Source organism: Dipodomys spectabilis, unplaced genomic scaffold, assembly GCF_019054845.1.
Source record: "Dipodomys spectabilis isolate Male_0828 unplaced genomic scaffold, ASM1905484v1 ptg000145l, whole genome shotgun sequence".
Taxonomy (NCBI): domain Eukaryota; kingdom Metazoa; phylum Chordata; class Mammalia; order Rodentia; family Heteromyidae; genus Dipodomys; species Dipodomys spectabilis.
In genome coordinates this window covers 21,692,621-21,717,281 of record NW_024870822.1, presented here as the reverse complement: position 1 = coordinate 21,717,281, position 24,661 = coordinate 21,692,621, and the positions used below count along the sequence as shown (strand labels likewise).

The 24,661-nt window shown below is 42.6% G+C and overlaps 1 protein-coding gene across 3 annotated transcripts in view; it reads left to right on the top strand.

The window, feature by feature from the left end:
• Mical2 (microtubule associated monooxygenase, calponin and LIM domain containing 2) overlaps positions 1-24,661 on the top strand; it is a 200,880-nt gene that overhangs the window by 83,983 nt on the left and 92,236 nt on the right. For all 3 annotated transcript variants that reach the window (XM_042691530.1, XM_042691528.1, XM_042691529.1), the window contains exons 6-16: positions 1,527-1,628; positions 6,080-6,235; positions 8,832-8,932; positions 14,193-14,450; positions 14,942-15,057; positions 15,838-15,964; positions 16,584-16,674; positions 17,745-17,892; positions 18,829-19,028; positions 19,305-19,411; positions 24,080-24,148. In XM_042691530.1, the coding sequence (XP_042547464.1) occupies positions 1,527-1,628; positions 6,080-6,235; positions 8,832-8,932; positions 14,193-14,450; positions 14,942-15,057; positions 15,838-15,964; positions 16,584-16,674; positions 17,745-17,892; positions 18,829-19,028; positions 19,305-19,411; positions 24,080-24,148 (1,475 nt within the window). The remainder of the gene's footprint in view (positions 1-1,526; positions 1,629-6,079; positions 6,236-8,831; positions 8,933-14,192; positions 14,451-14,941; positions 15,058-15,837; positions 15,965-16,583; positions 16,675-17,744; positions 17,893-18,828; positions 19,029-19,304; positions 19,412-24,079; positions 24,149-24,661) is intronic.

The window sequence follows — 24,661 nt, the reverse complement described above, 5'->3', positions numbered from 1 at the left end:
AGCACTACTATCACTTTACGTTTTCTCTCCAGTTCTGGGTGATTTTGAAACCTGTAAGTTGGTTACTCTGTCTTTGGGAGACTCTACTTTGTCTAATGAAGTCTAATCAATAGCAAGAAAGATGACAGATGTGGTAGTTTGGTAAAGTTCCTTTACATTCACTTCAAATTGTGTCTGAGAGTTCATGCAGAATTATGTGGGTGCTCCTATGGTGCTTAGAAGATATTTTAAAGTCTAGTAAATACCTTATACTTACAAGATATTTTAAAAATCCAGAGCATCCATAAAATAGAACTGGGTACCAGTAGCTCACGCCTGTAATCTTAGCTACTTGGGAAACTAACAATAAGAAGATCAAGGTTTAAGATCACCCCAGACAGAAAAGTCCATGAGACTCCATCTCCAAAAAGGGAAATTGAACATAATAGGGCTTTCCTGTGACCCCATCAACTGTAGGAAGCCTAAACTAAGCAGATTCTGACTCAGGCATACACTCAGACTGGAAGCAAGACCATATCTCCAAAAAAGAACTGGTGGAATATGAAACTGGAGGTGTATCTCACTATTAGCACATTAAGCCTAGCAAGCAAGAAAGTTCAAATCCCAGTGCTACCTAAATAAAATGTCAATATGTTGCTGAGGGAAGGACTAGTTATAACTCGGTGGTAGTATTTATTTAGCATGTTTAAAGCCCTGAGTTTGACCTCTAGCACCATAAAATAAATAAGAATATTTTGGTATGTAATGTTTTTAACTTTATTGAGGTTTACTTTATAAGCCATGAAATTCACCCTTATAGATATGTCCTATCATGTTTCTGTTTCTCCTTTTTTTTAATGTTTGAGTTCTGATCACTTATAGGTATCACAGTCAGAGTTAAGTTTGAAAGCCTTGACATCTTACGCATTACCAAAGTCTTCTCTAGCATTGGAAGGGCTGGCCTTTGAGTTTATTGTCAAAAATCTTGTAGTTACCTACAGAAGGTACATCTCTGACTTCTTCTGTGTCCTGCCAAAACATTTGAGAATTTAGAGGGCTTTCGTTATTTGTGTAGCAGGACAGCATTATTATTTGGTATTCAGAGACTATGACCTTCAAACTATCTCCACACCTCTCCTGGACACTCAGTCCTCAGCTATGCTTCACCTGAAAATGTGTTTAGAGGCAAAATGCTGCCCAATGAAACATTTTGAGCAAAAGTAGAAATTTAATCTGGCTCTGTGACAGCCTGCCCATTCATTTTGTTTGAGTTCTTTGGCAATACCAGAGCCATTGAGAAAAAAAATATGGGGGAATTGGAAGAGAGAAGAAAAGGTCAACAAAACCAAGCATAGAACCGATGTTGCTGGTTTGGTTTGTTCTGAATTGAACTAATATCAAAATTTGAGGGAGCAAGAATCTCTAGTCCTTTTTTCCAGAGGCTGTTCTTGAGGTACATCACACATTTCTGGCCAATATATAGGAGTGATATCACTTTTTCAATCACCTCTTCCTGTCAGCTCAACTCATCTTTTTTATCTTGGTAGAAATTGGCTGGCGGGCAGAATTCCTCCCTATGGACCATGCCCTTTCTGAATTTGAATTTGATGTCATCATTGGTGCAGATGGCCGCAGGAACACCTTGGAAGGTAAGAACTCTTTGAGGGGCTAGGAAAGGAACATTGGAGATGGATGGACAAGATAAAGATGCCAAAACTAGACTGGAAGAGAGTCTCACAGAAGGGCAGGGTAATTCTCCCAGGGCAATATGTTGAAGACTGGGAAAGGACTAGCATACAAAAATGCTTCAAAGAGGTACAGTGTCATGGGAAAAGTCAACATACATTTGTGGAGCACCTGCCAATGTATGAGCCAGGGCACCAAGCATTTCCAGAGTCACTTCATCCAAGGTAAACATTTCATGCTATTAATGACATTTGTTCACGTTTAAAATACACTACTAAATGAAGGAGGTGGCCCATTCTTCATAAGTCTCAAGCATACTCACTGCTGGGAAGTTATACAAGTCCTGCCAGCCTGGCAGGGTATAGAACCACACTTCTCTAGGTCCTAAAGCTGGAAGCATATGTGCTTTCTTGGAGTGAGATTCACTTAAGGTGAGAGAGAACTCCATGACTAGCACTTACCTTGGCCTTCCCCCCAGATAACCTTAATGTATATAAATGGTACTATCAGACCATGAATGATGCCATGGTCCCCAGTGGCATGTCTTAAATGAGGAACAGTTCTGCCATCTTGCTTTGCCCTCATTATGAATAACAGGCTACAGATATCGATCTGGGAAGGCATGTTCTCTAGGGTTGGGGCATTCTTTACAAAGCTGGTCTCAGAAAATTCAGGATGTATGGCCCTCTACCTCGAGCCCTTCCCATCTGCTATACAGTTCCTTTTGCCATTCTCCGCTTCCATACCCTCCTCCCTACAATCCTATCCAAGTGTACTGGAGGAATTTATGGCACATTTTTGTGTCATACTAAAATTATGATTCTGAATATTTGAAAATCTAGGATCCATATTCAGCTTGAATATAGTTTAGCATTTCTTGAGCATGGAAAGAAAGATGGAAAGGATAGAACCATCTAAGCAACTTAGCCCAAAATGGTTAGACTAAGGCAGGCTTTCCCAATATTGGTTATATTCTTTGTCATGGGGCTCTCATTCTTTGCCCAAGGATGTTTAATGGAATTGATGGTCTCACCCAGTAGATTATGGTAGCATACCCTCTACACCCACTTCCTGCATCCATTCTACCAGTTATAATAACTAGAAATGTCCCCATACACTGCCAAATATACCCTGGGAGGCAAAGTCACTCCAGGTGAGAAATACTAACCTGAAGACTAGTAATGACCATTTCTGATATTTTGACAAAAGTCTAATGATGGACAGCTTAAAGAAGTATTGAATAATGACCCAGGGCTCCTGTTAAAGGCATTTTGGATAGAGAGGATCCCCTCATACTCAAAGAGTCAGCATGAGGCTGGGAAACTCCCAAAGGTGACTGGAGGGAAAGTTTATGTCCAGCATGTCTGTACATGTAAGACTAAGACCTTACTCTGTTTTCTGCTGCTGTAACAGGACAACTGAAGCTAGATAGTTTATTAAGAGCACAGGTTTGTTTAGTTCATAGTACTTGGAAGTCTTAAGAGCATGGCACTAACACCTGGTGAGAGTCTCCTTGCTACATCTAACATGGTGAGGGCATTACGTGCCAAGGAAGCAGGCGTGGCAGAGAGTACTGTCTCTTACAACAAAGCTACTCCCAATATCACCAGTTAACTCATTAATCCAAGAATGAATTAAGCCATTCTTAAGGGCAGAAAATTTATGACCCAATCACTTCCCAAAGGCCATATCTCCAATACTACCAATATATGAATTTGGAAGCCAGGCACTGGTGGCTCCTAGCTATTCAAGAGTCTGAGATCTAAGGATCATAGCTCACAGCCATCCCAAGCAGGAAAGTCCATGAGATTCTTATCTCTAATTAACTGCCAAAAATAGAAAAGTGGAGTTATGGCTTGAATGGTAGAGTACCAGCCTGAGCAAAACAGCAGGCAAGCTCTGAGTTCAAGCCTCAGTATCAGCACACACACAAAAATGAATTTTTGGATTTAGTTGCCAACAAATAAATAATATAGTCAAACTTTAGCAACAGGTGTTTGGCTTCAAATAAATAAATGGCATGAGAAGATTCAGTATGACAAGAAAAAGCAGAAGCTTTAAAAAAAAAAAAACAATGTGTGTGTGTAAGTGTGTGTGTAATCAGGCTGGAGGCATGGCTCAAGTAGAGTGCCAGCCATGATTAAGAAATATGACAACCTGGGCTGGGAAGGTGGCTCAGTGGTAGAGCGCTTGTCTTGCATGCCTGAGGCCCTGGGTTCAATTCCCCAGCACCACATAAGCAAAAACAAAAAAAAGCCGGAAGTAGCGCTGTGGCTCAAGTGGCAGAGTGCTAGCCTTGAGCTGAAGAGCTGAGGGACAGCGCCCAGGCCCAGAGTTCAGGCCCCACGACCGGACCCAAAAAAAAAAAAAAAAAAAAAAAAAAGAAATATGACAACCTGCTGTGATCCTATGTCACTACCACTCAAAAGAAATTATCATGTAAATAGTGGAAAACTGAGAGCCCTGAGGATAGGCTCTGATATCCTATTGCACAATAGTATGGCCATAATATAATATGCATTTCAAAATACTAAAAGAAGAGACTTGAATGTCTCACCATAAACAGATGATGAATGAATTTTTGAGCTGATGATATGCTAATTATCCTGATTTGATCATTGTTTAATATATACCTGTATATATTAAATTGTAAATATGTGAAAAAATTACCATGGGTTGATTTAAAGGAGAAATATATAATAAGTGTCAGTCACTGGGAATTGCTGTGTTGGTTTCTTAGACTTCCCTAAAAACTGCCAGAACTGAGTGGCTTGAACAACAGAAATTTCCTACCTTGTAATTCTAGAGGCTGGAAGTCCAAGATCAAGACCTCTCAGGATTAGTTCTTTCTGTGGAATCTGCTCCATGCTTCTCTCTTAGCTTGTAACCAGACTCCTAAGCCAGTGGCCCATCTCTGGGTTCCAACATATCAGGTCCAGCCAATCACTTCAATATTTTAATTACAGTTGTGTAGTGGGGAAGGTTGGAGAAAAGATAATTATTATATGGTTCAGTCATGTCATGGGAAGAGGCAAAGTAAGGACTTCATCTCCTCTTCATTGTACAGAAATGAGCTTTAGCTTTAAATAAGGGGAAGAATTGGGGCAGTCAGAGAGAGGTGTGCAAAAACAGTCCTTGGCAGATTCTGGTTCTGTGAGGGGTTCCAGAGTTGTTATTGCTGTCATCCCTTGAAGGGAGCCATCTGGTTCCCATGAGACAATCACTCATGCAGCCTGGTCATTATAGGTAGTTGGGGGGAATGGTCTGGCCAGGGAGGCTCTGCTTTGCTTGGGAGTAGTTTTAGTTGTTTGCCATAAAGATGTTATCTAATAATCCTGTCACCCTCAGAATCTGGGTGATTTTAGGAGAGACTCCAAGAACAAGGAGACAGGTGTAGAATAGAGGCAGGGATGCCAATCTTTTATCTCATTTTTAGTTCACTTGTGGGCCCCAGTAAAGAGTCAGTGTCTTTCAGCCAAAGCAATGTGGAAGTAACAGTTCTAATTTTGCTGTTTGCTGCAATCTTTGGTCTCCTTAGCTTATAGAAGCATCACCCTCATTTCTGCTTTTACCTTTACCCGTGCATCTGTACCCACTTTTCCCATCAGTTAGAGTAGAGTAGGACTCCAAACTACTCCCAGGTAAACTTATCTGTGTCATCCCTTTTTTTTTTTTTTTTTTGGCCAGTCATGGGGCTTGAACTCTGGGCCCGGGTGCTGTCACTCAGCTCTTCAGTTCAAGGCTAGCACTCTACCACTTGAGCCACAGTGCCACCTCTGGTTTTCTGGTGGTTTATTGGAGACAAGAGTCTCATGGACTTTGCTGCCTGGGCTGGCTTTGAATCATGATCCTCAGATCTCAGCCTCCTGGGTAGCTAGGATTACAGGTGTGAACCACCAGTGATCAGCTAACCCTTTTTTCAAATAAGGTCATGTACTGAGGTAGGAGAGTTAGGGCTTCAACATGTGAATCTGGGGATGGGGAGACACAGTACAGCCCACGCTGTAAAATGGAGCCATAGAGACAGTCTCTTAAAATCACTATCTTGTAGAAATCAATCTAATACTAATTTTCAAAAGAAAAATAAAAGCCAAGAAAAGTGCTGGCAAAGTCATTTGAACCATGAAAGTTCCCAGTGCCTGTGGGGCTCATATGCAGAAGTAGTAAAATGCCTGCCATCTCCATGGAAGGGCACTCTGATCTCTCACTAGAGGAGCTTACTCTATTTGCCAAAGCCTCAACAAGGTATTTGTCCTACATGTTAGGACATCTCAAAGCCTCTGTGACAAGCATGCTTGATGAGAACAAACCCAGACTCTCTGCCTACATTTTTCCTCTGGCCTTCAGGGCACAGTGTTTTCAGTGTTTGCACCAAATCCAAAGGATTGACCCAGTTGTCCTTTGCCTCACTCAGGATTCCGAAGGAAAGAATTCCGAGGGAAGCTGGCTATTGCCATCACCGCCAACTTCATCAACAGGAACAGCACCGCTGAGGCAAAGGTAGAAGAGATCAGTGGTGTGGCCTTCATCTTCAACCAGAAATTCTTCCAGGACCTAAAAGAAGAAACAGGTGAGACTCTCACCTGTCTCCAAACCAGACCATTATGTCAGAGTTTCCTGACATAATCTTCTGGATGTTGTATGTTGAAATAGATAAGAGACATTTACTAGTAGACAGCAGACATCTATGGAATGCCCATCATCTGCCAATGCTCAGTATATAGAGGTACAAAGTTAAAGTTGATACTATTCCCTCCTAAAGTAGCTCCCTGTCTAGAGCAGGACACCCACATAAAGCCCCCTAATTTAGGGTTGACAGCTGTGCCTGAGATCAGTGTAAGCTGGAGAAGCTCTGAGGATAGAGCCAGTGACCCTGTGGGTAGTGCCTGAAGCCCAGGTACTTCCATGCAGCAAGCAGCTCTTTCGCCCTGGGGGAGGGGCATAAGGGGATCAGGGATACTTCCTGACTGGCATTTGTCACCCAGACATGAGCCTAGAGGTTAGATGTACTGATTCATGCACTCAAAAGATAGATTGATGCCTGCTACATGCTGAATGTTGTCCAGGGCTTGAAGTAGACCAATGAAGGAGATTAGATTCCCCCTCTCTTTCTCTTTCTCTTCTCTTTCTCCTTCCCTCTGCCCCTCCTTGCTGGCTTGCTAGCTTTGTATTTTTGAAGGAGTAAAATAAAGGGAAAAAAAGGAAAAACTCAAAAGGCTATTTTGTAATAAAAATAATATAAAATTTCAATGCCCATAAATAAAGATAAGCTATAACACATCCATGGCTGTTGCTGATTCCACTATGTGTATAATAGAAACCATATGGACCACAAAGCCAAAAATGTTTGATTTGTCCTTCCCTCCAAACTCTGGACTGTGATTTAGACCTTTCATTAATTGACTATTATAGATATAACTATTTCTGTGGCCTCATATCTTCAAGCTCATTTTCTAGGAATGAGTTTAGGTGATGAGTCAGACTGGGCCTCACACACAGTGATGTGTGTCCATCTCATAACCCTCTGAGTGTCTCCATAGTTGCACTATTTTATGAAGAGTTATTATTAAGAGTTATTATGAAGTTACTATTTTATGAAGAGTTTTATTTCCTTCCAGTATATTTTGTCCTCTTGAATGATTTATGAATTCTTCAACCCTCCCTTCCTCTCAAAAGTCAGGGAAATAAATCTTTGAACAACCGAATATGAATTACAGGGCATTGAGCATGTTTTTCTAACTGTTTCAATGAGCTTCCTTTAAACTTGGCTGTGGTTGTCACCTTTGGCCGTTGCTTCACAGCAGTATCCTCATGCAGTAACAGCATGAATTTCCTGATTCTCTGGGGGGCCCTTGGCATTGATGGCTGTTTCCTATTTAACTGTAATAAAGGTGTTGCTATAGTTACCCAGCATGCCTCCTATGGTAGCAGATGGATCACTATGTATTTGTTCCTTCCTTTCCCTGTAAATAAGCTGATTCTCGAACTCTGCATCAGCATAACGAGAGATCTTGCTAAAAATATGGGATACTCGCCCAATCCCTAGAGTTTCTAATTTAGCAGATTGGGAATGGAGCCCTGATAATTTACTTTTTACTTCTTTTTGGTGCAAGTACTGGGGTTATAACAAAAGGCCTTAGACTTTTATTTGGGTTTTTAGCTTAAGGCTGGTGCTCCACCACTTGATCCACAGTTCCACTTCTGGCTTTTTTGGTGGTTAATTTGAAATAACAGTCTCACAAACTTTCCTGCCTGGGCTGGCTTTTAACTAAGATCCTCAAATCTCAGCTTCCTAAGTAGCTAGGATTACAGGCATAAGCCATCTGGCAGTCAGATAATATGTTTTTTTTGCTAAATTCTTGGATTATACCTACCTATGTTGCTGGCCTTGGACCACTACCACCCCATTCCTCTTTTCAGAACAGAGACCCAAGCTCTCATTTTAAAGCATGATTTTAAATGTAGAAACTTAGTGTTAAAATGTTTTGTAGTTGGATAGGCACAATGGCACATAACTATAATCGCAGTAGTTGCAAGGCTGAGACAGGAGGATCATAGCTCAAGACCAAGACCTTGTCTCAAAACAGAAATGAAAACAAAACCAAAAAAATAAAGTGTTGATAGAAAGCACACACACACAAAATAACAGCTCAGGCCTCTGACTTGAATTGCTCCTACTACTGTACCTGGGTTTTCATGTGTAATTTCATTAATACTTAAAAAAAATCTTGGAGAATTTCCACAGCTCTATGCATCTCTGCCACATGGAACTTACAGGGGGATGGGACGTGAAGCCATCCAGGGTTGAGCTCACATCCTGGCTGTGTCATCTCTTAGCTTCCATGGTCATGGCCATGGCCATGGCCATGTAGAGCAATGGGTCTTTCTGCAACACTTGTTGCACCTCTAATTAGGAATACTAGTCTACAATGCCCATGGCTGTTATGACTCTCACGATATCTTTGTGAAACTATAACTAGCTTCTCTGACTTGGGTAACATCTGGCACTCTGTTCTGTCTTTCTCAGCCTTGTATGTCTTAAACACTTGTCTCACATGAATATTCTATACCTAAATAATGAGATCTATGTTATGGTAAAGTATAGTGCCCAGCATACAATGGGTGCTAAGGAAATAAATCCCTCATCTGAACACTTCTCTTTTCAGGGATCGACCTCGAGAACATTGTTTACTACAAGGACTGCACCCATTACTTTGTCATGACAGCCAAGAAGCAGAGCTTGCTCGACAAAGGTGTCATCATTAATGTATGTACCTCTTTCCCTTTATGACCAGAGCTGGCAGCATTAACAGATGTGGGAGAAAACACTGCCTTGCCAGAAACTGAGCAAGTGGAGGAGGGGCAGGGGCCAATCACCCACGCCCTTCCTTACTCTTGGTATTGCATAAGATCTGGATAATGAAGCCCACACATGTAGAGATGTTCCTGCAGAGGTATATAATGGTGTAAAACCTCTATCCAGGTACAGCTAAGTTTTGTTCTCCCCTTCTTCTTGAGACAGATAGTGGCTCCTGGTCCTGAGGGAACATGGAGCTGCTTTTCCTAATGAATTTTATGACCTTGTCATAGGGGAAATCTCATGGTAGTCTTTTTGTGTGTGTGTGAAAATACCATATAAAGGGGTTATAATTACATGGGCAAGATAATGAGTACATTTCTTATCAAGCATTGTTGCCTCCTCCTTTGTTTCCCCTTCCCAACCCTTCCCATCTCCCCCCGTCTCCCCCCACCCCGCACCAAAGTTGTAAAGTTTGTTTTTCGACATAAGGACTTGTACATCTCATTGTTGCAATGGGTCCACCTGTATCCCTATTTAAACGATTTGTTTTTTCCCTTCCCTTCCACAAATTATACCAACATCAAATACAGTGAAAGCAGGGGTTATACTGTGGGGGAAGGACATACAAAGCAACAAAGAAATCATCTTATAAATATGTTAGAAACAATTGCATAAAAGAAAAAACATTTCAATACTTATCTTGGAGTTCATTTCACCTAACATCAACTTATCTGACCTTTTTTGTTTGACTTAGACATATACTAGTTATTGCAAATAAGGGAAACCATGGGACCTGTGTTTCTTTGGACCTGGCTTACTTCAGTTCATATAATTTTTTCCAAGTCTTTCCATTTCCTAACAAATGGGGCAATGTCATTCTTTCTGATGCAGGCATAGAATTCCATTGTGTATATACCACATTTTCTTGATCCATTCATCTACTGAGGGGCATCTGGATTGGTTCCATATCTTAGCTATGGTAAATAATGCTGCAATAAACATAATTATGCTAGTAGCTTTACTATGGTCTTGTTTATGAACATTTGGGTAAATGCCAAAAGTGGGATTGTTGGGTCATAGGAAAGCTCTATGTGGAGTCTTTTGAGGAACCTCCATACTACTTTCCAAAGTGGTTGAACAAGTTTACACTCCTACCAACAATGCAGTAAGGTTCCCTTCTGTCCACATCCCCTCCAGCATCTGTTGTTATTAGAGTTCTTGATTATAGCCATTCTAACTGGGGTGAGGTGATATCTCAATGTTGTTTTGATTTGCATTACTTTTATGGCTAGAGAGGTTGAGCATTTCTTTGTGTATCTATTGGCCATCCTTCTTTCCTCTTCAGAGAAGTTTCTCTTTAAGTCTTTAGCCCACTTATTTATTGGACAGTTGTTTCTTTGAGGATTTGTTGTTGGAGGATTTAATTTTTTGAGTTCCAGGTATATTTTAGATATGAGACTCTTGTCCGTTGTATGGCTAGTGAAGATCTTCTCCCAATCGGTGGGCTTTCTATTGATCTTGCTAGCTATGTCCTTTGCCATGCAGAAGCTCTGCAATTTCGTGCAATCCCATTTGTCCAACCTTTCTTTGATTTGTTATGTTTCTGGGTCTCCATTAAGAAAATTTCGGGGGCTGGGATGGTGGCTCAGTAGTAGAGCGCTTCCTTTGCATGCATGAGGCCCTGGGTTCGATTCCACAGCACCACATAAGCAAAAAGAAAAAAGAAAATTTCAGCCTGTGCCAAGGAGACCTAGGGTTTCTCCTATTCCATCCTGTAATGTTTTCAGAGTGTCTGCTTTGACTCAGAGGTCTTTGGTCCATTTGGAGTTGATTCTGGTGCAGGGTGATATATAAGGATCTAGCTTTAGTTTTCTACAAGTAGTTAACCAATTTTGCCATCACCATTTACTGAAGAGGCTATCTTTCTTCCATTCTATTTTTTTAGCTCCCTTATCAAAGATTAGATGGCTATAGGTCTGTAGATTCATTTCTGGGTTTTCAATTCTATTCCATTGGTCCTGAGGTCTGTTCTTGTGCCAGGACCAAGCTGTTTTGATTACTATAGCTTTGTAGTAGAGTTTGAAATTTGGTATTGATATCCTCTAGCACTATTCTTTCTGTTAAGGATTGTTTTTGCTATTCGGGGTCTTTTATTGTTCCATATGAATTTTTGGATCATAGTGGTCTTATGTTATCTCATATAGTGGAAAAGATGAACTAGCCATGTACCACTGGCTCACATGGCTCACACCTGTAATCCTAGCCATTCAAGAGGTTGAGATCAAGAAGACTGAGGTTCTAAGCCAGCATGACAACAACATCTGAGATTCCATCTCCAAAGTAACCAGCAGAAAGCCAGGGTAGGGGAGATATGACTCAAATGATAGAGTACCAGCCAAACAAGTAAGCCAAGCAAAGAATCTGAAAAGCTCTAAATTCAAGCCTCATATCAGAGAAAAGGCTGCTTATTTTTTCTAAACCCTAGTCTTCACATGTACAAAGTAGGAATAATAATTATTTCTTTCTTAAAATGTTTGTGAGAGGAGCAAATATATGTAATATATGTACACATACATACAACACCTAGTAATATAATATAATGCCTGGCACACAATGGGTTTGTAGATTCCCTCTCTAACTTCTTAGCCTGTTCGAACACCTTCCCTTTTGTTCTTCCTGGTTTCTTGACCTCTGCTTTATAGCTTTGCATCTTTAAATCTAAGAAAGAAAACAGATTTGGGAGGAAGAATCCCATGGAAGGGTAGTGCCTGGGCTGGCAGTTCTTGTGCTCAGAATTCACCCTCTGCAGAGCCCATTCTTGCCTCTGTTGCTGCCTTGTCTGCTATCTCCTCAAGATAAGGATCATGCAGTCCTGGGTCAGTGTGTTCTCCTGGTGCCAGCCTGGAATTCAGGCAGCATGGGAACCATTCATTGCTGCTTGTCAGACAAGAATGTGCCTAGCTTCTCACCAGCTTGTATTGGCAGCTGGCCTAACAACATTAGTAACCCAGCCCTCCCCTGGGCTACCTCCACACCAGCTCAGGCCTTAGCTAAGAGCCTATGCTGTGGGCAGAGGCTATGAGTAGGTGCTGGGTGAAGCTAACTTGGCACAGCAGCAATAGGGCACCAGACTTCCAAAGCTGCTGCCCAGCTGCTTACTGATAAGTGTGGGGAGGTGGCATCTCTCCTGACATGTCCTCCTTGGTCAGTATCTGACTGAAGAGAAAATGCCAGACCATTCTGGGAACGTGGTTTATTGGAAATCTTTGCAAATGAGGACCTGACCAGTTAGGCAAAATGCGACTAGGGTTTGGTGATTCACTTGGCAGAGGATCCAGTCTCCTGGGATGCTGAGGTCACCTTCAAACATCCCAGGGAATTTGACCAGGCAACGACATGTTACTCATGCCCACTTGATTCCTTGGCAATCATCAAAGACCATCCACCTTCCTGTCGCAGGCTCTTTATTGTGGCACAGGTGGGTGAGAATGACTCACTGTGGTCCCATGGTGTCCGTGGAGGAGCTGGGAGAGGATCCCAGACCCATGCCATTTTCACCAAGTCCCTATTCTTTCAAAGACCTTCGGGAGTGCTTTGTCCTTACTTTCTCCTCTCCCTTTATCAGTGGTATCCTCCTTTTTCTACTATCCACTTACTTGGGACCCCCCACAATAGCCCTGGGCTCTCATCCAGGCCCATCCTGGAGGCCTACTCCCTCTGGGGGGCCCCTGCATCTCTGCTTGGTACATCTACACAAAGCAATGTCTTTATCATATAGTGTCTTCATTCCTCTGGTCTACCTTAGGGGGTCTGGGGTAGGTTCTAGGGAGAGGGAATGTGTGAGATTTCTGCCATGACTCTTCATCCCACCTTTATACTTCCAAGGCAAGCTCATGATCACATGGCTCTAGGAATGAATAGGGACCCCAGACTGACAGTGGGCTTGTGGGACCATGCTAGGGGCACAATTTGGGGCATGTGATTCAGATAAGAAAATGTCAGAACTTCACAAACAAGGTATTTGAAATCATGACTCTTCAGAAAATGGAGATAGGTGACCACTCTGGCTATAGGTGAGGCTATGCCTCTGGACACTTGTGCAAGTGCTCATGCTGGTATCTTGCATAAGTCCAGGTGTTACATCACCAGATGCTACTTTAGTGTGATTCATTGAGTACTTCCTAAAAGCCTATAGATGAGGGACTAAGGATTTCACATATACAGTCTCACACAGTCCCCTCATGGATCTGAGAAGTAGATTTTGCTATTCTCATTTTACAAATCAGAGCTCAGTTAAGTAACTTGCCCATTTATAGCACTTTATTTTACTCCTTGGCCCCAAGTCTGTTTGCATCTTATACATCGATGGACTTTCAAGTACTCTAAACTCAGGTTCTCAGTCCCAGCAGAAGTGAGCAAAGTCAAGCTGTGAGTGGCCCTAGCTTCTCCAGAAAAGGAATAACTGAGCCTGGAAAGAAAGTTTGAGAGTTATGTTAAGCAACCATTTCTTTTACTAGTCTTGTTTGGCTGCACAACACAGCAGAGTTGAACCATGTGAACTTAGCTTGTTCTGTTATTAAATCACGCTCACTAACTTGCTCTTTTGTCTTGTAATTGTATTGAAAGTTACAAGAACTAGCCATAAGACATATGTTTCAAAACCATTATCAAGTAGACTGTTCATTAACAGCTCTCAGTGCCCTCTGTTGAAATTCCCACATGAGTTAGATCTTTCAGAATTTAGTGCCAGGAAAAAAAAAAAATGCCTCCTTGAGGAACTGGTAAGCTTCCTTCTTTCTGATAAGGAAAACCCTGCTACATATCACATTTCCCTTTTGCCTTGGGTGCCAGGAAGCTCAAAGCCAAATTTGATATTTGATTACAACTATGTTAACCCTCACAACTGGCTGATTTGTTTCCTCTTTAGTCCCTTGTCTTTGATTTTCTATTTCTGTTTTGATTAACCTCTTGGTACAGACCCATCCCAAGTCCTTTTGCCTAAAGTGAGTCTGAGTCACAGCTCTTAAGAAGGATGGGGGAGGGGTTGTTTGTTGGATTTTGTTTGTTTGTTGGGTTTTGTTTGGTTTTGTTTCTGTCATGGAGCTTGAACTCAGGGCCTAAGCATTGTCCCTGAGCTTTTGCGCTCAAGGCTAGCACTCTACCACTTTGAGCCACAATGCCACTTACTACAAAGAGAATTGTTATACTGTATTTTGATCTTTCTCAGGACTACATTGACACAGAGATGCTGCTATGTGCAGAGAACGTGAACCAGGAAAACTTACTTTCCTATGCCCGGGAAGCTGCAGACTTTGCTACCAATTATCAGTTGCCATCCTTAGACTTTGCCATGAATCACTATGGGCAGCCTGATGTGGCCATGTTTGACTTCACTTCCATGTATGCTTCAGAGAATGCAGCACTGGTGCGGGAGCGTCAGTCACACCAGCTGCTTGTGGCCCTTGTGGGTGACAGCTTGCTCGAGGTACTACCTGCATTTGGAGCCCCTCATTCTTGATATGAGAACGATCCCTGCATTTGTGCTCTGGCTAGCACCATCTCCTATTATATATCCCAGGAAAGAGGATGTACTCAGCTAGTGGGCAGGCCTCTGGCAAGGCTACTCCAAGAGCCTGCCCATCTGTCTGTAGGCTGTAGCTGTTTCTCCTTCCTTAGCTTGTTCTGTGTTGCCCTCTTCAATGAGACCTGGTATGGACCATAAGGTTATTCTCAGAATGTGTAGACTCTGAGGTGGGGTGGGACATTTTTCTTCATATGGGTGGCCTTTAATGGCCTATCAATATGGAGGGCTTACAAAGTACAAGTGGAATGGAGAAGAGTGTGTGATAAAGACCAGCATTTTAGCCTTCCCACTCAAATCTTCAAGCACAAAGACTCTTCAATTAAATGACTGTTTCTCAAAGGGAAAAGATTTGATTTTTATGTAAGCATTGACCAAACAATATTCTTTTGTAGCCATTTTGGCCCATGGGCACAGGCTGTGCTCGTGGATTCTTGGCAGCCTTTGACACAGCATGGATGGTGAAGAGCTGGGACCAGGGCACCCCACCCCTGGAGCTGCTGGCTGAAAGGTGAGTTTTGAGAGCAGGGCTTCTAGCCAGGGATGAGCTGGGTCAAAGGTTCAAGCAGAAGTTGGGGAAAGGCCAGCTGTACCTGGAGCCTCTGTCTTACCCTCACCTGCCTTCTTATACTTGGCCTGCTTTGATTTCAGGGTTTCCAAGCAAACTCCATCATCATCTACCTCCTTTAGTGACTTTCACTCATGACCAAGTTCTTTGGCCCAGAAATTGGGGCTCACTACCATTGTTTATCTGATCAAGATCCAGTGTGGTTTATTTAAGGGAGTCTTTAAGAACCACACTCAATATTCTGCCCTGGGTGGGGTTTTCTGGCTTCTCAAGCCTCTTCCACTGGTGAGATCTGGGCTTTCTTCCCAGACCCCTGCTGTTGGCCACGTGGCTGTGACAGCTGGTACACTGGGATAGTCAGGGCTGGCAAGGAGACAGACTGATGATGGCTTTGGGTATAGAGGCCTGTGGTAAAGACAGACCATAGAAGGCAGTGTTGATGAGTGGTGGTTCTAGCTGGATCACAGGTTACCAAGCTGCCAGCCCTGTGTCCCTGTCTTCTGACCAAGAAAGAAGACTACGTCCCTGCCACCTGGACACCCCTTCTTCCCAGCCCCTTTACCCCTCCCCTCACTTTACAGCTGTCAAGGCCCTAGTGCAAAGCATTTTGGAGAAGAGGTACACAAAAACACTTATAGCCCAGAGGAGGAAATAGAGGAAGGTGGAGAAATATCTTGAGGAAACATGAGCAATCCATGATCTCTGGGCTCTGCCTCCCTCTAGAGAAAGTCTCTACCGGCTGTTACCTCAAACCACCCCAGAGAACATCAACAAGAACTTTGAGCAGTATACATTGGACCCAGGGACACGGTACCCAAACCTCAACTCAAATTGTGTCAGACCCCACCAGGTAAGCCCATTCCTAGGCCTGTTTCGGTTCCTACACTGAGCAGAGGGAAAAGGAGGATGTTATAAAATCTTGACCCATTCTTGGGACTAAGGCCAACAATACTCCAAAAGATCCCAGAATACAATATAGACAGCATTCTTTCTAGCCCACAAGAAGGAACTGTAGCACATATTATTTGTTTATGTATGCATGCACCTGCACTTGGCATATGTACAAATATTTATATTTGCTAATTTGTAATTATATGTATTCAATACTGATCAAACAGCTCTCAAACCATCTACCTTGCCAAATACCCTCTCTTCCCTGCCAACTATGGTCCCGGTCCCCGTTGTTTCTCCTATTGAATCACAACCACTCAACTTCTAGCCCTTTCAATCAATAGAATGAAGTATGGAATTTTGAAATTTGCCAACTCAGATCTTTCAGTTTACCCACATTTTGGACAATTAAGATCCACCATCTATAGTGAAGTTGCTTGGGCTTCTTTGCTGAATTTCATGCCATCCAGCAATGGAAGAAAGCAGTGGTCAGCAGCAATAGAGTGAGTTGAGTTTAGGAGCCTTGAGCCAATGATTTGGGGAATCTGGTGGGCAGATTCTGTCTGTTTTATTCATAGGTGAAGCATTTGTACATCACCAAGGAGCTAGACCGTTACCCTCTCGAGAGACTGGGTTCAGTGAGGAGATCTGCGAGCCTCTCCAGACGGGGTAAGCAGCCTTCTTTGGGCCTTTACCAGGTTATTGAGAGGGACTTTATGGGGAGAAGGTCTGCTCCATGATTATGGTTACATAGACTCTGCTGCCAGCTTGTCTCTACCCATTACCTTTGTGAGATGGCAGGCATCTCTCCATTTGTACATTAGCTTTCTTATCTATAAAACCAAGAAAAAGGCTACACCTATCCATGGTAACCTTAAGTGGATTAGAGTTAATACATGTTGGGTGCTTAGCCTAGGAAAGTGAACTGTGGAATGATTTCACAGGAATGTTTTTTTTCCTCTTCTTCTCACATGAGGATCTTGTCTACCCAACTGAATGATGAGTACCACATTCTTCACTCTTCTTCTGATCTTTCTGAGCCTAGCAGAGTAATAGGTGTGGGGCCTGCTGCTCAATGGCAGAAAAGGAGTGGGTCAATGAGAAGCTTCCCCAGCATCCAGCCTTGCTCAGGACCCTCTGCTGTCTGAAGACACGCTAGCTACTTCTATCTGTCTAAACCCTTTGTTAATCAAATCTGGCCTTCCTCTTCCCTTCCCTCCACACATCACAGACCTCCTTCCTATTTATTATAGTAAACAACATGCAAGGCTTCCACATTCTTTGTCACTGCACTGGCCTATTTTCCTGAAATGTCTTCTTCTGTCTGGTGAATCCCTTGACACTGCAAGAGCTAGCTCCAATGAACATCCCTGGATGCTTGCTTTAAGGAGTTCCTGGAGGCAAACCCATTCATGCACTCCCCAGCACCCACTCTCCCTCTACTGCATGTACACCATCATCTCCCCCTAGATGGCCATTGCTGGCAGAGTCTGTGTTACTACCTTCTTCCCAGGAGTTTGACCATGGTTGGTCCTAGAGATTCTACTTTTCCCAGAAACCTACCCTCTAGCCATACCCTTGGCCTAGTCATCAGTTCTCAGGGACTGTATCCATACCTAAGTCCCTTTCCTTGCTACCAGTCCACTGATTCCCAGCCCTGGTAGCAGAGGGAAGGGATATTTAGGTTCAGCTGCTTGATATTCCCCCAAAGCCTCACTGCCTGGGTTTCCTCTCTGCAGAGTCAGACATCCGGCCCAACAAGCTCTTAACCTGGTGCCAGCAACAGACTGAGGGCTATGAGCATGTCAACATCACCGACCTAACCACATCCTGGCGCAGTGGCCTGGCCCTGTGCGCCATCATCCATCGCTTCCGGCCAGAGCTAATGTGAGTCTGGGGCCCAAGCTGGACCTTGAAAACAAGGGACACTAAGGCTAGTACTGGGTGTAGATTCCTTACTTGTTAAACTTTCTCTGTGCATGTTTTGATTTTAGTTTTTTTCTGAAATTTGTTCCTTCCTCTTGCATTGACTGCTGGATCAGCAATGTGTTTGGTCTGTGTCCCTGATATATGAGGGTCATATGGTACTAGTAATATATTTGGGGACATAGCTGTTTTCCTAATACATGAGAGTCAAAATTAACAAGGTGACTAGTGACTGCTCAGCTCCCCACCATGTTTTGGAAATCTGGCATTCCTGCCTTGAAGCCCAAACCCCAGAAAAGGAAGTAGGGGTGAGATCTGAATCTGGGGACCAAATGGGGTATGTTTGAGACCCAAATTGGTTATCTGTAACCTTTTAGCTACTGTCAGTGTTAGAGTCTATGTCTGACTTGAGATCTGTACATTGAAAACAATAGTAAGGCCTTTGGGAAGATTAGATGACACTTTCTGATGTCTAAAACACCATACATTCATAACATCACTGACAGCAACCTCACCTCACACCTGCAGGCAAATCCTTTAAAAAGGCAAATGGAAACCTATCCAATGTCATCAGTTGGGACCTTTGTAGATTGTCATGAGAAGTGGGTGGGAAGCTCATCACTATATAGTTCATATAACTTAATTATTTTGAGAGAAGCCCAATTAGTATTACATTTTTAAAAACACAAGGGAAATAGCCAAAAGTAAAGTTATTCCTAAGAGAATCATTTTCTGATGCTTTCAGCAAGATGGGTAGGGTTAGCATTTTCTGGGGTAGTAGAGAGGGACTTTGGGTTGCCAATATGAGGTGGAGGTCAGCTTACAGTTCTTCCTACAGACAAAATATGCTCAGCCTGTCTCACCTCTCCCTGAACTGCATCTGGTTCTACTCTCCAGCAATTTTGACTCCTTAAACGAAGATGATGCCGTGGGAAACAACCAGTTGGCATTTGATGTGGCTGAGCGTGAGTTTGGGATCCCTCCAGTAACCACAGGCAAAGAGATGGCATCATCCCAGGAGCCTGACAAACTCAACATAGTCATGTACCTCTCCAAGTTCTATGAGCTCTTCCGGGGTGCCCCACTGAGGCCTATGGGTAAGTAACCTCAGAAGGCTTTACCAGACCCAATGTTGCCATGCCTGTCCTTTAGCCGAGTCTGGCTATTCCTGACAGGGGTGCCATCTGCTCAACTCTGTGTGTGTCCATGGGTCTATATGGAAGGCTCTAAAGTTAGAACCAAAACAGCTCCCCTTAGGCATTTATAGCATGGGGGTAAGATAATTTTCTAGAGGGACTGTGGTATAGTCACATCCCTGATTATAACACCTTTTAGGCCCAAGATCTCAATTATGTTCTGATACCCTCCAACAGATTCTTGGCGTAAAAACTATGGAGAAAATGCTGACATCAGCCTGGCCAAATCATCCATTTCCAATCACTATCTCAATCTCACATTTCCAAGGAAGAGAACTCCACGCGTAAGTCTCAGACTGGTTTGCGTTTTCTTTCTCATTGCATGTGGATATAGCAAAAGGAAGGAGAATTTCATTCCCTTGTTCTATTTATGCTGATAATTTACCCAGATAAAGTACTCACAGTAGGGGCTGGGAAGGTGGCTCAGTGGTAGAGTGCTTCCCTTGCATGCCTGAGGCCTTGAGTTCGATTCCTCAGCACCACATAAGCAAAAAGAAGAAAGCCGGAAGTGGTGCTGTGGCTCAAGTGGAAGAGTGCTAGCCCTGAGCTGAAGAGCTGAGGGACAGCGCCCAGGCCCAGAGTTCAGGCCCCACCGGACCAAAAAAAAAAAAATGCTTTTGGGGCTGGGAAGGTGGCTCAGTGGTAGAGTCTTGCATACATGAAGCCCTGGGTTCAATTCCTCAGCACCACATAAGCAGAAAAAGCCGGAAGTGGTGCTGTAGCTCAAGTGGTCAAGCGCTAGCCTTGAGCTGAAGAGCTGAGGGACAGCGCCCAGGCCCTGAGTTCAGGCCATGACTGACAAAAAAAAAAAAAAGTACTCACAGAAGTTGTTCATAAAACTTGCTTTAGTAATTGAGTGTTTTTGGAAGTTCTCTCAGGCCCCGTGCAGCTTATTTTCAGTATTATAAAGGTAGTTAGAAGAATGGAATGATAGAAAATGGAGAATATGGCCTGTTGAATATTTTCAAAGTAAATAAGAAGCTGAACTAGTTGGCTCATGCCTGTAATCCTAGATACTCAGGAGGCTGAGATCTGAGGATCAAGATTTAAAGCCAACCAAAGTAGATACATCTGAGAGACTCTTATCTCCAATTAACCAGCAAAAAATCAGCAGTGGAGGTATGGCTCAAGTGATAGACCATTAGCCTTTAATAGTGGTCTATCTTTTCCTATGACCAGGTCTAAATATCTCCAGGGTTAGTCTATGCCAACTAATTAAATATAAAAGTTGTTTGTTTTTAACCCCAGATAACATTAACTCAGGAAATATGAGAACATGGTTATCTTATGCTAATCAAATAAATATCAGATTGGCAGATAATATGTCTTTTTTTTTAGTGTCTTTCTTAAAAGAGGGAAACCAATTCACTTAGTAAATTCCTTCTGGTATATAAATTCTTGACTTCCTTGGGAAGTCAAGATGTTTTTAGAGTGAAAGAATTGGAAAACTTAATAGGAATAGAAAGTTTATTACTTATTTATTCTCATGCTTGTCTCATGGTATCTGCTTCCTCCTTGGGCTTCCAGTTTATTATAGGATACAATAAGGTCAAGGAAATGGAGATTCTGAGATAATCTACTTCCAAAGTATATACACAGATAAAGAAAATAGATAAACCTTTTGGGTTCAGTTTTCTTGACCTTCTTGTTGCTCTTAGTTGAGACTGACTGTTTCAATGATAGACCTATAAGGAAAAGTAAAGACCTTTTGGGGGGTATGTGTATTGCTAACCTTTCCATATAGACTTCATTTTAGTGTTTAGGATCCAAATGAGTGGGTTCTTTTATTCCACTTGAAGGACTGGGGGTCTTCTTAGGAGCTGGTAATTGAGCCCACTCTCCCTGGATGGTTTCCATGAGTCTTTGAATAGCATGGCTGACTGGGGTCTATACAGGCACTGATTGTTTAAGCAGTGCCTCCTTGGTCTGTTGAGTGTGAAGGACAGAGAAAGATACATTGCTCTTTGGGGGTAAAAGCCAAGTCCTATTGTAGGTGGAAACAAAAACAAAACCAAAAAGAAAAAAGAGCAGAAAAACCCTAAGATTATGCACAAACTGTTCTTGTTGGTAGGACATTCTGTTCTTTTTCAAATCTCCAAACATGGGGGCAGAATGGCAGTCACAGACTGTGGAGCTATGGGACCAGACAGCCAGTGCCTCCAAGCCCCAACATTGTTGAAAATAAGGTCATCTGTTTCTCTTGGTGTTTGCCCAAGCATTTGGGCTAAAATTATTTCCATTCACAAAATAATGATTTATGAGAAGCTCAGGGAAATGTTGAAGGGAAGGCAGGGCCCTTTGATCTGTTTTTATGCCACCTGGGTCAGTGACTAAACAGTGATTGATCTTTTCTTTAAAAAAAAAAAAAAGTGCTAGTGAACCAGCACTGTGGGGAATGACAGAGAGGGTTTCAGGGGCTGCGGAGGCAAGTGGGTGCTGAGGCACTCAGAGTTCTTGGCTATTTCAGAACAGTGAGAACTAAAAGGATCCTCTTGTGGTTGGGAAGAGGAGGATGTATGGGGGACTAGGCTTCACACTTGAGTTTATAGTGAGTGATAGCTCCTCTTCCTGATCCACAGTGGAGGAAAGACTAAGATATAATCTAGTCCTACTATGAATGACTTTGAGTGTAGGCAACTCCCTGCAGAAGGGACTGATGTTCTGTGGGAGCTAGCCATTGTGAGATGGCCCCAGAAACTGGAGGCCAGTAATTGAGAGTTCTAGATAGCCTAGATAGACCAAGGTCATAGCAAGGATAGGCTTACCCAGCAGGATGCAGAGGAGATATACATTCAGCCTCTATTCCCACCTCAGCTCATACACTCCTTATTTTCTCTAAAGAAGGCCTGGTACCTGTTGCAACAATGAGAAGTACAAAATGTCATGTCAAAACCAGCTTTACAATGTCGGGGGGGGGGGGGAGGGGGGGTATGATTGGGTGGGAGGGATGGGGGAGGCTGGGAAGGGAGGTGAAGGGTAAACAAAGGAGGAGGCTGCAATGCTTGGTAAGAAATGTATGCATTATCCTGCCCATGTAATTGTAACCCCTCTGTACAGTATGTTCTCAAATAAAATAAAATTAAATTAAAAAAAAAAAAAAAAAAAGAAGGCCTGGTATAGATGTTTCTTGTGGAAGCTCTTTCAGGGGTGACTCAAAGTGTTCAGGTAGATGGCTGTAAAGGAAATGCAAATAAAAACAATACTGAGATACCACCTTTCCCCAGTCAGAATGGCCCACATCCTAAATGCTGAAGGGGATGTGGAGAAAGAAGAACCCTACTGCATTGCTGGTGGGAATGTACACTAATACAACCATTTTGGGAAACAGTCTGGAGATACCTCAGAAAACTAAATATAGACCCTCCTTATGACCCAGCCATACCACTCCTAGGCATCTACCCTGAGCAGCAGGGACCAGTATACAAGGACACATGCACCTCCATGTTTATTGCAGTACTGTTCCCAATAGCCAAGATTTGGAAACAACCCAGATGCCCCACTACTGATGAGTGGATCCAAAAATTGTGGTATCTATATACAATGGGCTATTATGCAGCCATTATAAAGGACAAAATAATGGCATTTGCAGGGAAATGGATGGAACTAGAGCAGATTATTTTGGGTGAAATAAACCAAGAATAAAGAGACAAAAGGCACATGGTCTCCCTGATATGTGGATGCTAAAGCCAAAATACAAGAAGATATGGCAAACAGGACCCAAGAAACAAAGGACAGCCACCCATTTTGCCATATCATTGCTAAATGACTCCATGTTCTGGATCATATATATGGTAGATATATGCACACAACAGAGGGAAGCCAGGAGGAGGAACAGAGTAAGTGGGAACAGCCCACACTAAGCAAAAGGAAAGAAATGTAAACATCACCTGATGTGGAAAAAAAATAACTTGTACTGTCAAAGCTCATAGAATTCACAAGCTGTATAGACCATGATAATGACCATTTGCCTTGTGAAAGTTAAAGTGTGTTTGTGACTCTAAGTATCACTATTCCACAATACTGTGAAATATGTGAAATTTATGTAATCACCTAATCTCAAAGAAAAAAAGTAAGAGATGGGATGGGTTAAGAGAGATGGGTGGCAATGTTGTCAGACACTTTGTACTCATATACTGTTTTGTAGAATGGGAACTTCTTTGTACACCTACTTAAAGATAATTTTTTTAAAGTGTTCAGGTAGAGAGTTTTCCTGATTTGAATGTCTAGATTCAGACAGAAGAAATATAGGAGCTATAGGGCAGCCAATACTGTATTATATAAATTAGGATCCTTTGAAAGTGAAAGGAGGCACGTTAATAGTTATGTTGATGAGGGGCAGCAGTGAATCAACTGTCCTCAGCAAACTGGACTGTATGCTTCTATACGCCTCTAGCCTCACTAGCACCTTTTTGAAATTAATAAGATATCACGATAATTTGCCACCAGTTCCTTGGACAACTCATTTGAGTCCCATCTAGGTAAACCAGTGTTACCTTTTTAGGACAGGCTCCCTAGAGTAGAGAGACCCTAGATGGTCTCCACTGAGGGTATCAGCAAACCTGGCCACCCCCTTGGTTATATAATTTTACCACTGAAAGCCCAAAGTCATATCAAAATAGAGACAATCCATGACCTGCCAGTGTCACATAAATTCTGTCAGCTTTGGGATGTTTCATTATGATCCTTTGGGCTGTAAGTCCTAGGCCTTCCGAGCAAACCTCTGATTTCCCAGATAGATAAAGTCTTCCTTCACCATACCTACACATAATTCTGTCATAGCTTTTATCGGGATGCAAGGTCATTTATTGCCATGTCTGCCATTAGGCTGACAGCTGTTTACAGGCAAGGCTGAATCCCTATGCACACAGAGCCAGCCCTATAGCCTCTGAAATGTTCATGAAAATGAAGTCTTTGTTGGCCCTAAGATGACCGTGATTTCTTGGCAATTGTAGGTAGATGTCCAAACTGAAGAGAAGGACATGAACAAACGAAGACGGAGAGGACTCAGCAATCTGGAGGAGGTTTGTGTGCACAGGATCAGATTACACAAAGGCTCCTTTCCTGACAACCAGTGGGTACAGAGCTCCCTGACCATGACAGCAGCTCTGCTCTCCACACCCACTGTTGTTTATTCTCTTTCATGAACCACTGGCTTCCATGCTTAGTTGAGTGGAGGCAGGTTCTGATTCTTCAGTACTTACTGGCTATGTAACTTTGAGAAATGACCTCCCAGGGAATGGGTCCTGTCTGTAAGTGTTATGGTACATTCAAATTGGATGAATCTTTTCAGGGTTTAAAAAAATTAATAGGATATAGAATCTAAGCGTGATGGGGCTTAGATGTAATGCCTGTAATACCTGTAAGGTAATTTAGGTGTTACAGATGGGGGTAGAGGGAATATCAAGTTCAAGACCAGCTATGATATATAGGGAGTTTGTCTCAAAAGAAAAGAGAGAGAGGAAAAGAAAAAAAGAAAAGATTTATATAATAATACATGTTTATCAATGTTGAGTCATTATTAATAGTAAACAGGT